Source organism: Pseudorasbora parva, chromosome 11 (genome assembly GCF_024679245.1).
Source record: "Pseudorasbora parva isolate DD20220531a chromosome 11, ASM2467924v1, whole genome shotgun sequence".
NCBI classification, from domain to species: domain Eukaryota; kingdom Metazoa; phylum Chordata; class Actinopteri; order Cypriniformes; family Gobionidae; genus Pseudorasbora; species Pseudorasbora parva.
The window spans coordinates 44,842,871-44,865,648 of NC_090182.1; the positions used below are offsets into that span (position 1 = coordinate 44,842,871).

At 38.7% G+C, this 22,778-nt stretch overlaps 1 protein-coding gene across 1 annotated transcript in view; it reads left to right on the plus strand.

The window, feature by feature from the left end:
* The window catches only part of slc34a1a (solute carrier family 34 member 1a), a 38,803-nt gene extending 30,959 nt beyond the window's left edge, over window positions 1–7,844 (plus strand). Inside the window, exons 11-12 of the mRNA XM_067458084.1 lie at window positions 1,083–1,207; window positions 3,446–7,844. Coding sequence (XP_067314185.1) covers window positions 1,083–1,207; window positions 3,446–4,024 — 704 coding nt within the window. The 3' untranslated portion in view covers window positions 4,025–7,844. The remainder of the gene's footprint in view (window positions 1–1,082; window positions 1,208–3,445) is intronic.
* The last annotated feature ends 14,934 nt before the right edge of the window (window positions 7,845–22,778 follow it).

Below are 22,778 nucleotides of genomic sequence, written 5' to 3' on the forward strand. Positions count from 1 at the left end.
TGCCACGTAGAATTAAGGCAGTTCTGAAGGCGAAAGGGGGTCAAACACAGTATTAGATGGTGTTCCTAATAATCCTGTATGTATGTATGTATGTATGTATGTATGTATGTATGTATGTATGTATGTATGTATGTATGTATGTATGTATTTATTTATTTATTTATTTAGTATTTATTTATTTATTTATTTATTTATTTATTTATTTATTTATTTATTTATTTTGTATTTATTTATTTTATTTTGGCAGACCTGGCATCCGATGAGCATCCTGAGGTAGAAACAGAAACACTAATGGAAAATAATTAGTGTAGCTGCTGTTCACAACATTTAAAGCAATAGATAGTCATGCACATTTGATCTGATATAGCGTTATGGTTATGAGATGTGAATGCTTGGCTATATAGGTCAGTAGCATTTGCTTAGAACAGTATATGATGTAAACTACCTTTTAAAAGTTTGGGGTGAGTAAGATTTTTTTCTTATTAAACTTCAGTAGTGATGCATTAATCAAAAGTGACAGTTAATATATTTATAATGTTGCTGTACAACAGATTTAAAATATATTGTGTTGATCCTAAAATTAAAATGTATCACAGTTTCCATATATTTTATGATAATAATCATACATGTTTGTTGATCATCAGATCCTCATATGAGAATGATTAGTGAAGGATCATGTGACACTGAAGACTGGAGTAATGATGATAAATTCAGCTTTGATCACAGGAATAAATTACACTTTACTGTATATTCACACAGAGAACAGTCCATTAGATGTATTGTTCATGCATTGTTAGTTCATCTAAACTAATGTTGTTAAATAAATACATTTGATTTTTAACATTAAATGTTGAAACTAACATTGTCTAATATTAATAAATGCTGTTGATGTAGTGTTCATTGTTATTTAATTTTAAATCATGTTAATAAATTAAACCATATTGTACAGTGTTACAAATACTTGGCTGGGGCTAGTTGTCACAGCGGCTCTATTTTAGTAATTATGACATTTTGAATAAAAGATGATTCCATAAAAGCTTCATAACAGTGATTGATTGTCTGTCCACCTCTGACTCTTGCAGGCATTGGCGTGATCAGTCTCAATAGGGCGTACCCTTTGACCTTAGGCTCCAACATTGGCACAACCACCACGGCCCTCCTCGCCGCTCTCGCCAGCCCCAAAGAGAAACTTCCGGCAGCGTGCCAGGTATGGGAATGAGAGATACCAATCACAGCCATTACAGAGCTCTCCATTCCTAAAGTCATTGCACCTTATCAAAAATTCAGGGAAAAGTCTGCTTGCTTTTCCAAATGGATGATTAATCAAATGCATCTCCTGGATGTATAGCACTAATGCATTTATTCATGCATTTAAATGATGGTGCTTAGGCATAATTATGTTTAGAGACTTGAACAAACCCCAAACCATAACCTTTTCAGAGCTTAACACATTTTGCTTCAACTTGTGAAGCATGTTGTAGAGAGGTTTTGCTAACTTTCCCATTAAGAATGAAAATTAGCCCATGATTTACTCACCCTCAAGCCATCCTCGATGTATATGACATTCTTATATGAGTTATATAAACACGTGTCCTAGCTCTTCCAAGCTTTATAGTGCCAGTAAATGGGAGTCCAATTTGAAGCTCAGATAAGTGCATCCATCCATCATAAACACACTCCACACGGCTCAGGGGGGATAATAAAGGCCTTTTGAAGAGACCCGATAGGTTTTTGTAAGAACTATATCCATATTTAACATGTTATCAAGTAAGTGCAAATAGCACAATATGCTATTTACACTATGTAAATAGTTACTAGATTCTATGAAAATAACATTTTCTTAGCAAAATATGATAATGATATGAAAAAATATATCATAAATATGTGCAAGTAGGTGCTATTTACTAAGTGAAAATAGTAATATATTGTAATGTAAAAGTAGAATTTATTTGCAATGTGTGTAAATAGTAAATAGATGCTAGTTATACTTTATTTTGACAGATTTGCATCTCAGTATTGTTATACATAAACAGGATGCAATAATAACATACAGTGTAAATGATTATATTAATTTCAATTATTAAATTAAGGCCTCCTTAATGGGACAATACAAGCCCTCCCTACACCGACCCATTATGCTTTTATTATTATTAAACATTTCGTCAGGCACTTTATTTCCATTTTTCAAAATATTTCTTAATTTTTATTGAAAGTAGATGCCTTTCCGATGTGATATGTGATGGGAAAAGAGGAAAGAGCAAGCTCTCCAAAAGGTGGATTCGAACCCGTGTCGATTGCGTCAAAACCAAGATCTTTAAGCCTTTTGCTTTTCTTACTACACCACTGAAAACATTGAAATATAAACATTTAAATCTTGTTTTTAGCATTTAAAAAACAACAGTTCAACAGTAGTAACATTTAAAAAACATTAGACAAATGAGCAAGCACAATGTCTCCAAACCTTCCATGAATGATGATGTATAAGTGACATTTCTGTCAGGATCATTATCATCATAGTGATTGACAATTAGCATCTAGTTTTGATTGGCGGTATGGTTCTGTTCTGGGAAAGAACTCCCTGCGCATCCATACAGCTTAGCATGGATAAGAGCAAAGATAGCAGTGATAAACCCACCTTAGGGTAAACAGAACAGAAGCAACGATGTATTGCAGATAGCATTAATGTCAATATTAAAATGTACAACCTAATTCAAATATTTAGTGGTTTTTGACTGGTGAGAGGAGGAGCTGAGGATGGAGAAGGGTAAATGAGCTTCGAAGAAATGCGATTGCTGCTGATAAAACTGAAGGAGCTTATATAAGCATGCTGTGATAGGCATCGTATTCCTATAGTGATCAGCTGAAAGTCAGCTGATGTGAGCTTGACTAATGTGACCTGCCAGAACTACCGCTAAACGCTGGATTTCTGTGCAAACATTTTAAGAATATTATTAAAAAACAGGTAACTTTGATTAAACGTTATATATCAGTGTTACACATGTTGGGAAGACATAAAACGGCAATATACATTTACTGGAGAAGGAAAATGACCTATGATAGTATAAAGTCTTGTTTTATAGAAATAATAATCAAAAGTAAGGGAATTTACTTAAAACAAGAAACAAATATCCGTAAATGCGGCCTGAAAAATCAACTTAATTTAAAGATTTAATTTTTCTTGCCCCTTTGATGACAGATATTTGTTCTTGTTTAAAGCATAAACTCAATTTAGAAAACAACACTTTATTTCTTCTGTTTTAATTCTGCTTGTTAAGCAAATGTATCTTGATTTAGGAGTGTTTGGATTTTGTACTGAAAAACGATATTTTTATCAGTACATGAAGCCTTTTCAGGCCGATTGAGTTGTGTGCATGTAAATGTAGAATCATAAGAAAAATCGCAAGTGTCAAAATCTGCTTTATACAGTTTTTTTCTTCTTCTCCAGATTGCCTTGTGCCATTTTTACTTCAATATTTTTGGCATTTTGCTGTGGTATCCAGTCCCGTTCACTCGTCTGCCCATCCGAATGGCATCTGCGCTGGGTGAACGCACAGCCAAGTACCGCTGGTTTGCTGTGCTGTACCTGCTGGTGTGTTTCCTGCTGCTGCCTTGCCTCGTGTTCGGCATCTCTCTGGCTGGATGGCAGGCCATGGTCGGTGTGGGTGCGCCGTTCACCGCGCTCACAGTCTTCGTCCTCCTGGTCAACCTGATGCAGTCCCGCAGTCCCACACACCTGCCCAGGACGCTGCGCAGCTGGGACTTCCTCCCGCAGTGGATGCACTCTCTCAAACCGCTCGACAAACTCATTACCAGAACAACGGCGTTGTGCTGTAGCCCGGCTCGACTAAATGACCCAGATGTGGTCGTAGTAAGTCCAGACACAATACACATCAAGCCAGAATCAAAGAAAGAAGCCAAACTGTGGTATGAAAACCCTGCCCTGTCCCTACCCGAGGAGATTTCCTCAGAGCCCAGAGTGTTTAGACTTCGAGGACTAGAAAGATGCAACAGCACGCCACTATAGAAGCTCCGTATTCTTTGTAAGATGAACCTTCCTGGTGCCTTACTAAAGTCTTTCAATGGCTAGTCTCTGTTCCAAAACCTAGTGAAAATTTTAAGGCATCATTTGCATTATCATGCTGCCTTTTAAGATATCATATTTTGGCCTGAATCTTATACCGCATGCCATGTGTCTTTAATGGAGCCAATATCATAACGCAGAGTGAGAACTCAGTAAGAGACAAAGTGAAAGAAATGCTGATTAGAAATGTATTTCATTACAAAAAGTAGTGATAAAATCAGCAAAGGCTAAAAGATCTCGTTCATCTAAGTAAAGTTAATAAACGTCATTTCGGGAGGAGTACGCCCATCTACTCTTTCAGTTAATATCAAGGTATAAAACCAGCATCTTACCTCTTCCCCTTTTTAGTTCCTGCAGCATCCCTTCTCCTCCTCTTCCCCTGCTCCTCCTTTTGTACAATTTTGTACATCACACTGGTGGTGGTTGAGGAGAGATCCCTGACACGAGTGTAAAGCGCTTTGGGTGTACAGTAGTACATATGAAAGCGCTTTAAAACTGACTCATTCATTCATTCTTTTATTCATTCAATTTGCCTGTTATAGGGGGGCAATCGGAGCTCGGGTAGAATATCCTCTCCGAGCCCCTCTATAGCAGACAGCAAGCCAAATCTGTTTACCACTTTCACTAAGATTAGATGGGCACACAAACTCGTGAAATGAAGATATCGATAGTGTCAACCCAGCTCCGAGATGTTTACCTGTTGTAGCTTAATATGAAATAAGACACTTATGAGTTACACTTACACTCAGACTGACACATCCAAAATGATCCAGTTAAAAAAAACATGTTTTAAGAACATTGTGCTAACATTCCAATTAAGTTCCGAAAAGGTTATTCCGTAATTTTCACTGAACATTCAAAAAGCCAAGTTTTTTTTTTCATTGTGCGAATGCTACTTTTAAATGTTCTCTGTATATTCTGAAAAAAATAGTAGCATTTAAAAATTGTTAGACGAACATCTAACAAACAACGTTTTGAGAACATTATTAAAGACATTATTAACTTTGAACGAATGTTCTATTAAAGGTGGGGTAAGTGCTTTATGGTAACCATTGTTGATATTTCAAATCACCAAAACAAACACGCCTCTACCCCCAAAAAGTCTCGGCCCTATTTAGATAGCTCCACCCCACACATATGTAACCCAGGCATCAACTTTGGCAGAATCTGTGTGTTACAGATCGAATATTCAATGATAAAAGTCACCCCTTCCAACACAAAAACAAAAACCGTTCTCATGAACAACTCGATAGTACACGAGCCGACAGTCCAGCTGACGACATATTACAATTATGACCAGATTAGAGTTATAGTGATCACAAAACACAAACCGTTCTCATGATCAACTCGATAGTACACGAGCTGACAGTCCAACTAATTACATATTACAATTATGGGTAAGGGTTATTTCATGAAAAGAGGAAACAAACATATATTAGGAGTATATATCTTACTTGTCGGACACATTTTGTGAGCTGACGCTTGAAATAGTGAGGAGATTTAGATGCTCCATACGGTGTGGAAATGAGCGGGTCTTTATCATCGCTGAAGTGAGCCACAATACGATCGCAAATGGACAAACAAGCGGACATGACACACGAGTTTATTCAAGCAAAAGCCAGCATATAACGTTATTAGTTCTCGGCTAATGTCCGTCATGTGTGACTCGTGTGTTTTGAATGATGACGTGCAGTGAGCCTCTCTTTTCACCATCGTAGACACGCCCCTTAACTGCTGATTGGCTACAAATTTGTTATTGGACTCTGCTCGAGTCCTTTTTCTAAATCGGTTTTGAAATAACACTTACCCAACCTTTCATGTCACTTTGAGCACTATGTAGTCACTATTTATGAGTATTTCAAATCAGTCACTTAGTTAGGACACTGTCTTAAGCTGAAGTTAGTCTTGTGCTTAACAAAGCTTCATTTATCTGATCAAAAATACAGTAAAAACAGTAATATTGTGAAACGTCGACAGCGAGGCAGTTCACTAGCTTATGGAACAGAGCCTTAGTTTTCCATACGGTGCTTATTCAAATTTGAAATGCATTTTTTGGGCAAATCAATCAAATTTTACTAACCATAATATTTTCACAATAAGTTTGAGAATTATATGAAGCTTTACTCCAGGCCATTGTGTCTCTGAGGATAGCATTTTGTTGTTTTGTCCTTCAGTCATGCATGAATGTTTATTATCTGCAGAGATATGTAAATCTCGCCGAATACGCGCTTTGAAAGTCTGCATCAACAGACGGGTCTCTGTGGCACAAACATAACTCAGGGCCATCCCAGCGTGCCTTGTGTTATTAAATATACAGATATTAAAAACCAAGTAGCTTTCTTTTTATTTAACTTGCATAATAATGCTAATGGGAGAGTGGACCACATGGAGTGTTATTGGCAAATGGTTTGTTTAAGTATTAAACATTCTCCAGTGTTTAGCATTAAAGACCATTAAAAGCTGAATATTTGTTCTAATTCCACAATTTGAAAAGCTTAGATTTAGAAGGCATGTTTAATAATAAACACTTTTATTATACACACTTTTAGGTAAATGTAGTCACTTTTAGTGACTGTAATTGAAAGAAATAAGCATGCATGTTATATGTATGTTTTATATTCTGTGCATCTGCATTGAATTAAACAGATACAGTATGGTCAATTGACAACATAGCAGCATAAAAAACCCTACTTAAAACTGATTTAATGGTCTCAGTCTGACTAAAAAAACCCATCTAAAACCATCCAAGAGACCAGCTAAAACCTGCAAACCAGTTTAGACTTGTTAGAGAAGTTGGTTTCAGCAGTTTAAAATACTTGCTGTTGTATAATGCATTCTTAGAAGGGAATAAAGAAAATTAAACAAAAATGGTAAAAGAAGTATTATGTCTAATTGCAGTCGTGAAGTTATCAATTTGAACTGTTTTCAAATAATATGCACACATTCACTCCAGAGCTGCGCGATTAATCGTTACAAGATCTCGATTTAAACACCCACGCAATCTCATTCCTAAATGACTAATTCTTCTGTGTTTACGCTTCAAATACTAATTTTATCAATTCATCCCGTAATGAAATGAGGGAAGTCTTTATTAGTCATTGGGGCCATATTTTAACGATCTGAGCACATGGCCTGAAGCTCATGGTAGAAGTGACATACTAGAGCTCTTAAAGTGGGTACTCATTTTCGAATTTTACAGTCTCTTAACTAATTATGAGGGAACCCTCTTAACACCCAATACCCGATTTCCTCTTTTTCTATAACTGTGCTTTTGATGAGCATTGGCCCTATAGCAATATTCAGTTTACATTTTTACCAACTTTTTACTTAGTAAAACAACTTTTTAAAAAGTAAAACTTCAGTAAAAATAATAAGAACTGACAATCACTTTAAATAAACAATTACTGTATTTATTAAAGCAAATTTGAAGTTAGGTGAGAAAAAAACAAAATGGCCACTGGGGTCACTAGGTCACTAGGAAGCCAAGTTGCTACTAGTGTGTCTCACGAACCGGAAATCTCTGACTGTTCTGTTCAGACAGGGCAGCCCTGAATTCAGTCAGGAAGAGTATTTTAGTCTTTCGTTAAATATGATTGTTGTTTTTATTCCTCATACATGGCATTTTTATTTCTTATGCATGTGTTGTGATTATTCAATCACTATTTTAATACCTTATATGTAACGCACTTTGAATTACCATTATGTATGAAATGTGCTATATAAATAAACTTGCCTTGCCTTGCCTAGCCTGGAAAAATGATAAATAAACAATAAAAGACAATCAACTGTGTCAACTTTAAATTGAGATCACAGAAGGTCAGTTAAGATATTTTAGTGATTCACACTCACACACTGAGGTTAATTCACTTGACAAATGGTTTGATAACCCACAGATGAATATAAACACAGCACTCGAGTGTCCCTTTTTTCAGACATGTATAGATCAAATATCCTTAAATAGGGTCTCAGCACTGTTTTAAACACCCAATGAAATCAATTTAAATGTTTATGCTCTTTTCAGGAAAAATCACAGTCCTCTGACCTTTTAGTACAAAAATATTATAGCAGTAATAAAGTGAAAGATAAACACATTAACATATCACACACAATCATGCCCATCCTCTGTTGCAGGCCTGTACCGTTGCTTTCGTGCGTTGTGGCCACAAAAATAAAAGGATAATTTGCTGCTTCACTCTGAAGAGCCAAACAAACTTCAAACGTACTTTAGCGCTGTGTCCTCCTGTGCTGGGAAACACTAAACACAGTTTGTCACGGATGGTGCATCCATGCCTCTTCACCAATCCCTCATTGCTAGAGGAACCCTGAACCCCTCTGCGATTCAGGGCACTACCTGGATGTCCAGTTGTGTATCTCCTCGTAATCACCGTTATTCACTTTGATTATTAAAGGGGGGGGGGGGGGGGGGTGAAACACTCAGTTTCAGTCAATCTCATGTCAATCTTGAGTACCTATAGTAGTATTGCATCCTTCATATCTCTGAAAAGTCTTTAGTTTTATTATATTGATAAAAGAAATATAGGCTTTACCGAGTCTTTCCGGAAAAAATCGAGCGCCTGGAGGCGTATCGTGTGGGCGGAGCTAAATAATGACAAGCGCAAAGCGGTGACGTCCTCAAGCGTGGCTATTGATCAGATTCAGCTAATACAGATATGATCCAGAATCAGATTCGGAGGCCGAAATAAATTGAACAGGAGAGAGAATACTCAATCTCAATCACTTTTTTTGAAAAGTAAAAAAAAAAAAAATATCAACAAGCCCACATAACTCTTGGGAAAATAAATAAGCTTTCACACTGTTTCACTAAACCAATAAATAAAAAAAATAAAAATACTAGTCGGATCAATTGCAAGTTTTCTGACGCATACAGGCTGCCCTACAAAGGCAAAAGACCACAACTCGCTATAGAGTGTGGAACTGAGAAAAATGACTTTAAAGATTTTTTGTTGTCCAGACAAATTAATTATAGGTAGGACACTAGAAATTTGTCAAGTAGATGTTTTGGTAATGAAAATCTACATAAGAACATATTGACCTCAAACTTGACTTTTGACCTTTAAAGTTTCTGTAGTCTGCCTTTGTATTGTCTGCAAAAAGTGAGAAGCCACACCAAGGCAAATTACAGCAACATGATCAGTATTTGGTCGCTGATCGCCATTTACAAAATCTTTATAGTAACACCTGCATAAAATATAGTGACCATGGCATTTATTTTTGATGATTTACAATTGCTTTTTTATATGGAGCAGTTTGGTAGCCCATTCATTGGATAGCTGAATAGCCTACTTATGCTAGAGGCTGCTAGCACACATCCTTCGATGGAAGGAGAGGTGGCAGTTTACACATAAGGACTAACTTAGCAGGGTAGTGCAACATATGGTAGTCTCTGAGGTGGTTCCAACCTAGTCCTTGGGGGGAAAGAACACAGTCATAGACGACATGTCTTTTTTTGTTGAAGGAAAGACATGGGGCTAGCTGAGTAGGATAGCTCGTACCGTGGATGAATACACATATGGAGTCGCTGTAGGGAGCGCTACATACGGATACCGAGCCTACACACACGTGCATATGGGTGTAAGTGATATCTGTAGAGCTGCGGGCTGGGCGACACCTAACACGTTCGCTAGTTTCAATAGTCTATGTTTAGAGCCCGTATCTTCACTTATAATCGCCCCCAGTGGCCATTAGTGCAAGGATTTTTTAGGTGGCCCAGTGCAAGACAAACTGCTACTCGAGGCAACTAATATGCCAATGCAGTTGGGGCCCCGTCCACAGACCCAAAACTGTATGCCCATTGTACATGGCCCCCCAGCCGGTGGATGAGGCATCCGTGAAGACCACAGCATGCCTGGACACCTGTTCCAAGGGCACTCCTACCCGTAGAAATTAAGGGTCCGAACATGGGCTGAAAGTTTGGCGACAGCACGGGGTAACTGGGACCCAGTAATTGACACTCTGCTACGCCCATCTCGGGACTCAGCCATGAAACCATTGCTGAAGCAGTCTCATATGAAGTAATCATATTCAAGCAGTTCAACACTGACTGGACTTGCTGCTCTGTGAGGCGCGCAGTCTGATTGACCGAATCCAGCTTCATACCAAGATAAGAGACCCTCTGCATGGGACAGAGTTTACTCTTCTCTTGGTTGACCCGAAGTCCCAACAGGCTTAGGTGATGACGCACCATGTCCCTGTGTTCGCACAACTGATCCCAAGACTGAACCAGTATGAGCCAGTCGTCAAGATAGTTGAGGATGTGAACGCCGCATTCTCTGAGCAGAACAATAGCTGCCTCTGTGAGTTTCATGAAGATGAGAGGCGACAGGGACAGCCGAAGGGGAGGACTTTCTGCTGATATGCCCTCCATTCAAACAAAGCATAAGAATGGTCTGTGTCGAGGGAGAATTTAGACATGAATGTACGCATCCTTCAGGTCGATCGCTGCAAACCAATCTCAGGGACGGATGCATTCGAAAATGCGTTTCTGCATTAACATCTTAAACAGGAGTTTGTGCAGGGCCTGATTTAAGACATGCAGGTCCAAGATTGCCCGTAACCCATGACTTTCTTAGGTACAGCGAAGTAGGGGCTGTAGAACCCCGACCTCATATTGGCTGAAGAAAAAGGATCGATTGGGTCCATCACCAAGGTCGGGCAAAAAAAAAAGTGGGTGAGAAGGCCTATTGGTGTCCTCGGGTCGCACACTGCTGCCCGTAGGGTAGGAAGAGGAGGAAGGGAGTGGCAAGGCTCTGGAGCTTCGCATACTGCCAACCTCGCCCACTTAAAGCCCAGAGAGGTATGAAACTGCTCTTTTATTGAGAATGTGGGCAACTGCTGGAGGAGTCAGTTGATCGGTTTTGAGTGTTGCTAGGCACTGTCTTTGTAATCTCCTGATAAAATTCTGGAAAGAAAAGCACCGGGGCGGTTCGGAAGGTTTGGTACACGGTGGAGGGTTCCACTCAAGCCCGCCACTTGTGGCAGCCCGATAAAGCACAGCCATGATCTCTGGATCAGACTCGGGCAACGCTACCACACCTGAAGGAGGTAAAGCAGCCGAATCTTCATCTCAGAGGACATTAGCTTGTATCCCGATGCAGCAATCGACAACATATCCTCAGCCGGAGCTCTGAAAGTAACGGTTGGCCCACCATGGGAAGGACCAGTATGCTCTCTTGGAAACTGCACCGATGCAGATGGAGGGCCCGAGGGGGTTGACCCGTCAGGGAAGCCCTCACTGTTATCCAACTGCCTTGGGCTGAAACAAGCAAAACACACTTGTGTCGTGCCTGGTATTGCATTGCACCAGGTGTATGATAGGGCCCATAGAATCATTCATACATTTTAGCCATTTTAGACTGCAGCAAATAACACTTTGTCAGAACCTCTAGCAAATAACATCTAAGTTTTAACATCTAAAAAAATCAATTTAACCAGAATTGTGCAGCTCTAATTCACGCTTATTCGTATGTTGAATATTTTAATTGTGTAATAATTGCATATTTTGTATTCAAAATGCTGAAATTTGGTAAAGTTAAGTAGTTTGCAACACTGGATTTTACTGGCGGTTGTTTCTATTGTAAGACAGAGGTCAACTATTAAATGATTAGCTGCTTACTCACCGTTACAACCAAAGCAATGCATTGGAATTCGCCGCCACGACTCCTATGATTTGATTGGCCATCTCAATCATTTTGACAGTGATGAGCACTGTGAGACCGCTGAAGCAGACCAGCCTAAAAACAAAAAGAGCAGTGCGTAATGGAGTGCATCAGTGCAGCATCAAGAATACAAAACATTGGTGGGGGGACAATTAGGTATTTCTGTCACATGCTATTTTTCACAGGTTGTATGCAGAATACATGGTGCAGTTTTAAGTGAGCAGTAGGCCTTCCATTCTGAACAGCAGATAGTGAGGCAAGTTCACAGTAGCGCCTCATACTAGGGTCGTGTGGCAGACTGAACGCTAATTATCTGGAGACTGTGGAGATGACATTTCAGATGTTTTTATAGCTGCATTGACTCAAAGAAAGCAGCACAAACACACACTGACTGCCATTGAGATGAATGGGAAATTCACTCTCTGGGTGTCATGCTTGGCTGATACTGCAGGAATAGTTGAGTGGGTAAAAAATGTGTTGCACAGCAGTGCCAGTCCGTGCAAAAGGTGTGGAATGTGCAGGAACATGAAGGACATTTAAGGGCTGTAAATAATTTAAAGTGGACCTATTAAGCAAAATTCCCTTTTACATGGTGTTTGAACGTGAAACCACCCTATAATAGTAAAAATCCATCCACTCCTTTTTGAATCCCCATAAATCATAAGCAGTGTCTCAGAATAAGCCGTTTGCAGTTTCTATGCAGTGTGATGTCACACACTTAGGTCCAGCCCATGACTGCTGACTGACTCCGCCCTATTATCATAGGCCCCGCCCACAGTGAGCTGTATACAGTCCACCATGTTTATCTAGCATTCAAGTTAGAAATGCATTTTTGTTAAAGCTACTAAATTTATTCAGTCAAGAGCAGTTTTTCTTTTGTTGTTCGATTCATATTAACAGCAGATAGCAATAGGTACTGTATATTACACTGCTGTCACTTTAATACACAGATTTAATATACACATGGCATTTCTTTTTCTGCTGTTTATGTTCACAGACTGTTTATCTGTGAACTGTGTGGTTTTGACATAACCTTGTGTGTATTTGACAGGCTAAGCACCATAAGACGTGAAAGAGAACTTGGTTTAATACTCATGTGACGCGCCTGACATCAGCTTTCTGTGTGCGTGATTCGGGTGTGCTCTCAGAAAACCATACATCAGAAGTTTAGTCTGACATAGCTTTAAAACGCATGCAGACAATAAACTTTCTTGAGTATGATGCAGTCATGTTACCACGATAGAGATGATCATCAAAACCAATCAGATGTTTTAGTTTTTGGCAGAGTATCTGAGTCAGGAGTTGTAAAGTCTCTGTCCTCCTCTGGATGGGGTGGAGCAGCAGCTCATTTACACAAACAGCATGTTTTCCATTCTACTCAAAAAAGGGTATTTACAACATGGTATAATAAATGATCTGTGGGTTTTTTTTTTTTCTGCGGAAACTTCACAGACACATTCTGTGGACACCAGGGATTTACTTGTTGTGATATGAACTACATTTCTGGTGCTTGATGGCCATTATCACCATTTCCCCTTCATAACAATTTAAAATAAGGTTAACAGATGGAAGCTTAGTTAATATGAATTGACAACGGAACAATTCTAAAGCATGCATGATTATTTAACCTGTGAAGTGTTGCTGGTCCACATTTTGCATTTGCCTTTTGCCATTACGTGTCGAAGATAAATCCTATACTAAACCTAAAGTAATCCTGACAAACTTTATATCATTTGAAAGCTTAAAATTAATTCTGTGAAAATTGAAATTGGACAAGTGCTACTTTAAATCTTTTTAGCAGGCTTCTCCCTCTTGTTGGCGGTGTCATGTTTCGTATTACACAACTTACTGCACTATTTTGTAATCAAAGCTTTTTTATAATCTTAACAAAATGCATATCGTTGGAAACGTCTGAGACTCAGGTTTTCATATTTGCTGACTCTTTTGTGATGTGACAGATATGTAGGCTATTAATCAGTGACGGGAAAAACTATTAAAATAATAAAAAAATGATAACTTGGTATAAGACAAATGGCTTTGATTTTAAATCATTTTTAGAGTTTGTAAAATGTATATTTAGTAAAGTACATTTCCTATAACTTTTTTACACTTTCATTTTGAGGGTTGGGCCTACACAAATCTGTATTCTTATGATGCATATCTAACTCAAACATATTTTTTTAATAAAAAATTATAGTTGATTCTACATTCATCTATGATCTGAAATCTTTTTTATGAGGTCTTTTATGTTTTAGGTCAGGGAGTCAAGGAGATTATTTAAACCAAATGTTAGAGATTTTTTCTTGGGAACAACACATAGAAAGCTGATATGTCACATGTTCATTCATGTGAATGGAAGATTAAGTAGTATATGTGAAGGACGCATGTATGGCGTTTTAATTAACAGTCTGCTTGCTTTAGCTCTTATAATGTGAGTTTCTTCTGGGTTTGTGAGCTGTAGAAGGATTGACAAATGCAGTGGAAGTAATCAAGGTGAGGAAAACCATAGAAGATACATTTAGGCTAGACGCTTATCAGGAAATACAACTAACCTACAGTAACTTTGTCCATTATAGGTTATTATTGTTCCTGTGTCTGAATTTGAGATTTGCGGTCTTTTTATAGAAAGATTGAAGATAAAGTCCTGAGAGCGTTTCTGCTCAGCTCTGATGATAAAAGCTCTGATGCCATAAAAAACAAGTTTCTGCTGAATCCCCTAGAAACGTCTCTGAAGAAAAACACAGACGTTATCTTAAGATTACCTGAACGTATAAATGGGCAGAAAAACTGAACAGACTGAAGGTTGTTTTGAATACTAATATTTCACATACTGAACACATTGTTCATGATAAGAATGTGTTTGTAGAGCTCACATTAGACTATAACTACCACTTTGGACTATATAAACTAATTTTATTTTATTTATTTTCCATTAATTTATATACTGACAGGTGAAGTAAATAACACTGATGATCTCTTCATCACGGCTCCTGTTAGTGGGTGGGATATACAGTATTTGGCTTTAAGTGAACATTTTGTCCTCAAAGTTGATGTGTTAGAAGCAGGAAAAAAAGCGTAAGGATTTGAATGAGGACTGCTTCAGAGCATCTCCAAAACTGCAGCTCTTGTGGGCTGTTCCTGGTCTGCAGTGGTCAATATCTATCAAAAGTGCTCCAAGGAAGTAACAGTGGAGAACCGGCCACAGGGTTATGGGCGGCCAAGGCTCATTGATGCTCGTGGGGAGCGAAGGCTGGCCCGTGTGGTCCGATCAAACAGACGAGTGATTTAAGAAGTTAATGCTGGTTCTGATGGTGTAGGGCCTCCTTTTGTGGCCAATACAGCATTAGTTCATCTTGGAAATCACAGATACAAGTCCTTCTCAGTGGCCAGAGGGATTTGAACAGTGTCCAGGTCACTATGTGTTGCTGGTGGAGAAAAACTATTTGGAGGACATGTTCAACTTCACTTTCATGTCCATTAAATCAATCTGTCACCAGTCTTGCTGTGTGTATTGGTGAATTATCATGCTGACGCAGAACCCGGTTTAGGGTACAATGTTTGAACCATAGACTGTAAAAAAAAAAATATGTACAATGCACTTCCCTCTCTTCCATTGAAGTAAGTAAAGCCACCAGTGTTTAAATATGGCGCTGACATCTTAGATCTTGAGTCCATTTCAAGCCACAATATCAAGGTTACGCCCATAATCCCGCCTAATCAATCACACAGTCCTGACCTTTTTGTAAAATAAAGAAATTAAAGTTAAAACTCCAATCTTTTCCCGAAGCTCTCAAAGATGTCTTTTCATGCCTCAGTGACTTCGCTCAGAGAAGCTGTTAATCTCCGCTGTCAATCATGACGTCACACCCCCGTTTTTTTTAGCATCATATAACTAACTAAAACCACAATTATTAAAGGTTCTGTATGTAAGAATGACAGCTAGTGGTTGAAATGTGTACTACGGTCCAAATTCAAAATATTCCTCCTCCTCAGATTCAACAAGGGGCTGCCAGTTTGAGGACACTGTGTTTTCCGTCAATACATTTCAAAGAATGTAGCATTGTTTTTCAGAGAAACAAGTATGTGGATTTGGCATGTTTCCTAAATATCTGCAAACATATTATGGTATTTGTACGCTTTAATACAGTCAAATACATCACATTTTTTAGAAAAAACAATTAAACTAACATCAATATTTTAAAAACTGACTAACATTACAGAAACTGACTTTGGAAAAATGTATTTGAAGTGTAATTCGATTCTTTAGTTTGTCTATGTCCCATTGCATTACTTGAAGAGGGCAGGGTTTATGATATATACTGCATCCAGCCACCTGGGGGCGATCGAGACATTTTGGCTTCACTTTTCAGGACTCGTGTGGCACGCTTGGTTTGAACCATTAGGTGCACATGTTCCTCCAGAACGGTTCTGGCAGTGGCAGTGACACAGTTCTGCAGTGAGTAAATGAAGAAAATAGAAATAAAGTTTGGCAGATGCTTTGATCCAAAGCTATTCAAAGTGCATTCAAACTGAATTATTTTATCAGTATGTGACCTTGTTGCTAGTGCCATGCTTTTTACCTTCAATTTACCTATAATGGATGGCAGTGGACAAATGCTTTATTTAAAGGTTAGTGATGTTTTATGCAGCATTTTTAACAAGAACGCCATAAAATACACTTTCATATCATTGCTAATGAGTGCTACTTTTCCTCATAAATGTTAAGAGGGTTATGTAATCGGTGTTGTGTTGAAAAGAGAGCACAGGTGCTGTCTATCTACACACATATTGCTGCAGTACCCCTCTCATGTTTTTGGCTCTTAGTCCATTTGTGTTAGCACTGAGGTCATCTTTATGCTAGTGCACTGCGAAATGTTGACAAGCTTTTAGCAGATTTACACATTTGATGCCTCATCCTCATAGATGTTTGTCCAATCAGATGCGCTCTAAAATGTGAGTGTGGGAGACACATATCACCTGCACCTGCAAGTAGCAAATCATGTTTCGTGGCCATGACATAATTAAAGATAAATGGATATTTAATGAAAATACCAATGAGTCTTTTGATGCGCCCTTCCTAAACTTCCTGTTTCAAAAGGAAAAATGCACTTTTTGACCGATTTCAATGCTTCATTCATAGAAATGCTCCAATGAAGACCATCCCAAAAAGTCTTACTTACTTTTGGCTTAATTCCTTTTAAACCAGCATCACATATATCCATTCATAGGCAATGCAAAACATTTTCCGAAAATGTATACACTAATAAAGCATAACATTATGACAACTTACAGGTGAAGTGAATAACACTGATGATCTCTTCATCACGGCTCCTGTTGGTGGGTGAGATATATTAGACAGCAAGTGAACATCTTGTCCTCAGAGTTGATGTGTTAGAAGCAGGAAAAATGGACAAGCATCAGGATTTGAGCCAGTTCGACAAGGGCCAAAAATGGCTAGACGACTGGGTCAGAGGATCTCCAAAACTGCAGCTCTTGTGGGCTGTTCCCGGTCTGCAGTGGTCAGTATCTGTCAAAAGTGCTCCAAGGAAGGAACAGTGGAGAACCGGCCACAGGGTCATGGGCGGCCAAGGCTCATTGATGACCGTGGGGAGCGAAGGCTGGCCCGTGTGGTCCGATCAAACAGACGAGCTACTGGAGCTCAAACTGCTCCAGAAGTTAATGCTGGTTCTGATAGAAAGCTGTCAGAATACACAGAGCATCTCAGTTTGTTGCGTATGGGGCTGCATAGACCAGTCAGGATGCTAATGCTGACCCCTGTCCACCACCGAAAGCGACAACTTTCCATACCTTATCAGGTCTGGGCTGTTATGGCAGCAAAGGGGGGACCAACACTATATTAGGAAGATGGTCATAATGTTATGCCTGATCAGTTTATATATATATATATATATATATATATATATATATATATATATATATATATATATATATATATATATATATATATATATATATTTAGTACCAAAAAGCATTTCTTACAATAGTTTGGTGTAGCTAAATTATCAGAACTTGCACTCAGCTTCTACAAAACTCAGCTTGTTCAAAAGCTTCTAGGGATTTGATTTTGCTTTTCGTATGTTGAAATATAAAACTGAATCTTTCCCACAATATGTGGTCAAGGAAAAGTGAATATTTACAGTGACAACAATACAACTTAAGTTACATTTAAATGTTTCCAACAAAGAAATGGAACAACTTATTTGTTTTTGATATTTGAACGTTGCCATCATGTGAAGCAGCAGCTTTCATGCCTAACATATTGTGGATAGAATTCTGCAAAACTACAGCAATCAATGAGGTGCAATAAACGCAATTATCTTCCCTGCAAACCATGCAATGGAAAGTGTGAATAATAAATAAAAAGGCAAAAATAAAACAAAAGGTGCGGGTATTGGTATTCCCTTAAAATGCCCCAGCATGCAACACAGCATGACGTAGCTTCACATTCTCTATTGTACTGACTGGATTCACTCACAAAATTTCACTGGGCTACGGTAAATGTAACCTTTAGAAGACAGCAGCATGTAGACAGTAGACAGCATGACAGCTCACTGGCTTTTGGTACAGAGCCTACAGTAACTCTAAGTTATATAACGGAGGGAAAGTTGCATGTAGCCCTTTAAATTTTGCAGCATTCTCTGTTTCTCAGGCTCCATCACTCATTCTAATGAACACGACTCAATGCATACGTGCATACTAACCTGCCATTACTGCACTCTGTCTGTGTGTGTGTGCGTGTGTGTGTGTGTGCGTGTGTGTGTGTGTGTGTGTGTGTGTGTGTGAGAGAGAGAGAGAAAAGTTGAACTTCTTCAATCTTGAGTGCTGTTTTTAGAACACTGTGTTGTGTTCGAGATGCTGCAAAAGATGCGAAACATGAGCGCAGTGCTCAAACACATTTTAGCATGTTTACACTGAAAAACAATGAAATGGTAGCGCATTGGAATGGAAAAACACTGTGTACGTTATGTGTGTATGGCCCCTAAAGCCTACATTTCATTATAAGTCATTCAGAATGTTTTTGTGTTGTTTTGAATCTCACAAAAACAAGTTTCTATCTGTTGGTGCCATATACGCTCTCTCTCTCTCTCAGTCGCTGAACTGTTCTTCCACCCATAAGCACATTAAACTCAGTGTGTTAATGTAGCTGCTGCGTGTGAAGCCCTGTTATGTGCATCTGGCTCTGTAGATGTCGTGACAGCAGGTCACGGCTGAGTGTGTGTCTCTGTCATTTCAGCCTCATTTGCACTGTCATTAAACACACAGCACTGTTTTTATTTGTCCACTGTAAATGGCCCAGGCAGTGGAAACAGCTCTGCAGGAGACTGACCCGTGTTTTTCTCCCCGAACCCAAAAATAGAGACTTTTTCCTTTATCGGTCACTGTCAATTTAGATCTTGTTTCTCTAAAGACAGAGAAAAGATTTGGGGTTTTGCAACTTTTTTTTTCTTTCTTTTTTTAATTTTTAGAATGATTAAACTCTTAAAGGTGTGATGAATTGAGAAATCAACTTTCCCTTGAGCTTTTGATATATAAACGGTCATGGTAATATAAGAATATCCTATATGTATCAGAGCTGAATTCTTCCTCTTTAGTAAAAGAAAAGCTAAAGACACCAGGCCCAGAAACCGAGGCTCTCAAATCAATGACGTATTAGAAGGGCTAAATGCCGCCTCTACAAATAAATGTGTTCGCCTGCTTCTGTAGCCCCGCCCACGTGCTTATGTAGCCCCACCCACATGCTTCTGTAGCCCCGCCCACCCACTCATGGAGCTAAACGAGCAATAAACACACCGAAGATAGCAAGATAATCGTTGGTAAACAAGACGCAGGTCGACACTGGATTTGCAGACATAGTAAGATTAAAACACAATGCTGTGCCTTCTATATTGGATCCGATATAAGAAGGTGCAGCTCACTTATGTGAGTAAATATGGTTTTTAAATGTGAGATAGTATTGTATTGTTACAGATCGTATTGATTATGTGTATGTGTCTAACAGAACATACCTAAGCACGCTGTCTGTTTCATTGCGATTCGGGTTCAGGATCTAGGGCTCACAATTAAGCCCAATGTCCCGGGGCTGTATGTCTTCCAGATGGGCTACCAAAACGTAAACCTGTCGGCAGGCCGGTGACAAAACATTCATTTCTTGATCTCCGTTGTTATTAAAGAGTGTGTGTGTGCGGTTCGTGCTTATATCCACAGATCGAGCGGGCCAAGTAATAAATAAAAAAAATCAATCGCGGATGGACGAGAGACAAATCATTGTGTTTGTTTGATTTAGGTTTTGAGACGCTGTGAGCAGGGGCGGCGTTTATGGGGGGGATGAGCGCTAACCCCCCAAATATTTCAACATGAAAATCACAGTAGATCAAATGAAAAATATGTATGCATCATTGCCCCAGTCTTTAGATTCACATGACCCTTCACAACTCATTTTAATATAAGGATTTGATGCTCAAGAAACATTTATGATTATTATCAGTGTTGAAAACACTTGTGTAATTTCTTTTCCTCAGGATTATTTAATAGAAAGTTCAAAAGAACAAAAGAACAGCATTTATCTGAAATATAAAGCTTTTTTGATACTGTCCACTTGATCCATTTAATGTATCCTTGTTAAATAAATGTATTCATTTCTTTAAGTTACCCCCCCCCCCCCCCCCCCCAAAAAAAAGAATTCTTACCACAACGCAAAACTTTTGAATGATAGTAAAATGTTACAAAAGCTTTCTATTTCAGATAAATGCTGTTCTTTTGAACTTTCTATTCATCAAAGAATCCTAACACATATTTTTACACAATTGCTTTCCACACTGATCATAATCATAAATGTTTATTGAGCATCAACCCATCATATGAGAATGATTTCTGAAGGATAATGTGACACTGAAGACTGGAGTAATGATGATAAATTCAGCTTTGATCACAGGAATAAATTGACAAATGCAGCCCTGGTGAGCAGAGACTTCTTTAAAAACAATTATATATATATTTTTTAAATCTCACCATTCTTAAACTTTTGATAGTGTCCAGCTTTATTTGAAGAGCTGGGCGAGTTGAGATTTGATATACTGCGACGGTATACTGAATGTATGCAGATAAAGTAGGATATAAGACCTATATATTCAATATATATTGGATCATCCTTCTGTGATTTCTTGAAAAAATAAAAAAATGTTAAATTGAAATGTGTGCAATGAAAAGATAAATGAAATGAAACCTAGCATTGATGACTTGTGTTCTGTTACACCCCTATTGTTACCCAAAACTGAAAACTTTAACAAAAATTGTATGGTAGTTGAAAAAAAAAGTATCTCAATGATACTAAAAGAACACAATACTGTGTTCTTAATAATACTTATTTTGTTAAAAATTTGCTTAATTAGCAGGGTGTGTGTAAACATACGAGCAGAATGGTATGTTTTATTTAATTTTGCGCCCGTTTCTTTCTCTTTCTGTGTCCTTGCTTTATTTTCTTCGACACTACTCATCTCATCTTTGGCTCTTGTTTTGGGTCGCGGGGGTCCTGATGCCATATAGGGCTGGAACATTGTGTTGATCTGTGGGATTGTTTCTGAGCCGCAGTGCTTCTTATTTACACTTTATCCTCCACTGCTGTGAGTTCAACCGAGTGCAGAAGCACAGCGGAGCTGGAGATCCTTCGTCTGCGAGAACAAACAGAAATTTAAGTATCCCACGTCTCCATATCCTCTGCCCTGGTTTGTGTTGGACGGCTGCCAGCGCAGCAAGGGGGAATAATACCGAGAAGTATTTCTTTAATTTGTGAGTGTTAACATTAAGTGTCTCTTTTAACCGTATCTGGCACACGAGGGATCCTGTATATACTGTGAATAAAAAGGTTTTGTTCTTGTTCGCTTTAGGGCTGTTCGATGGAGAGTTTTTATCAAAGTTTAAATGGGACCTATTATGCCCTTTTACACAGTCTTGAAATAGTTTTTGGGCTCTACTAGAACTGGTTTTTATGCTTGAATGTTTTTATTTTTCCCATATTTGACATTGTTCAGCTCTGTTCTCTTCCCAGTCTGTCAGCAACACTGTCCCTGCGTTCTAGTTCAATCCATAGTGTGTTAAAAAAAAGCATGCTTGGATGGTCTACTATTTTCGTAGTGTGGATCCGTGCACACTATAAAGGCTAATATTATTTGCTGCTCTGTAGTATCAAATGATTATTAAAGAGCAGAAACTATACAAAAGCGGCACCCCTTCTGGCACTCAGTGTCTGAATTTCCTTCACTCTATCAAGTGAACAGTATTAGTTGTGTAATGTAGGGAATAGTGAATGAGGGTATAGGGGGCGATTTCAAACACAGCATTCGAAATCCTATAATGCAGATAGACACATTCTGACTGATTAAAGGTGCACTATGTAGTATTTTTGCAGTAAAATATCCAAAAACCACTAGGCTGGTGTTATATATTTTGTTCAGTTGAGTAATATCCCAGATGTTTCCAACTATTTGTAAATTGTGAGAAAATTGCTATTTTAACCAAGGACCGGGACGTTTGAGGGAGTCACCTGTTAATCGCATCATATCTGCGTTACCCTCAGTTTTATTGGGCAGAAGCGCTTTACTCTTAGCAGTGTGAACATGTCACAGCAGCGGCGAGTGAACGCACAGAGTAACGTCATAACATCCTTTTTAACACACTTAAATGTATCTAATATGATAAACAGAGCTGCTTTACCTTATACTGTGTCCCGTCCCGTCATAATAAAAGTCCCGGTGCTCGTGAGGCGCGTGTTTGTATAACAATCGCTCCAGCGGCCGTGTTCAGATCCACAACACTCGGTCCTGCTCTGCTTTACACTACAGTAACGTTAATAACCGCATCCATGAACATGATTTCTGCCCGAGTCCTATTTTCCACCGGCTGTGAGGTGAAAACCACATTTCCCAAGATACTGCGCTCACACTTGGCGTCATCAAACTACGCCTTTGTTTTGAATAGGCACCCTCCAGTGAACGGAAAGTTAC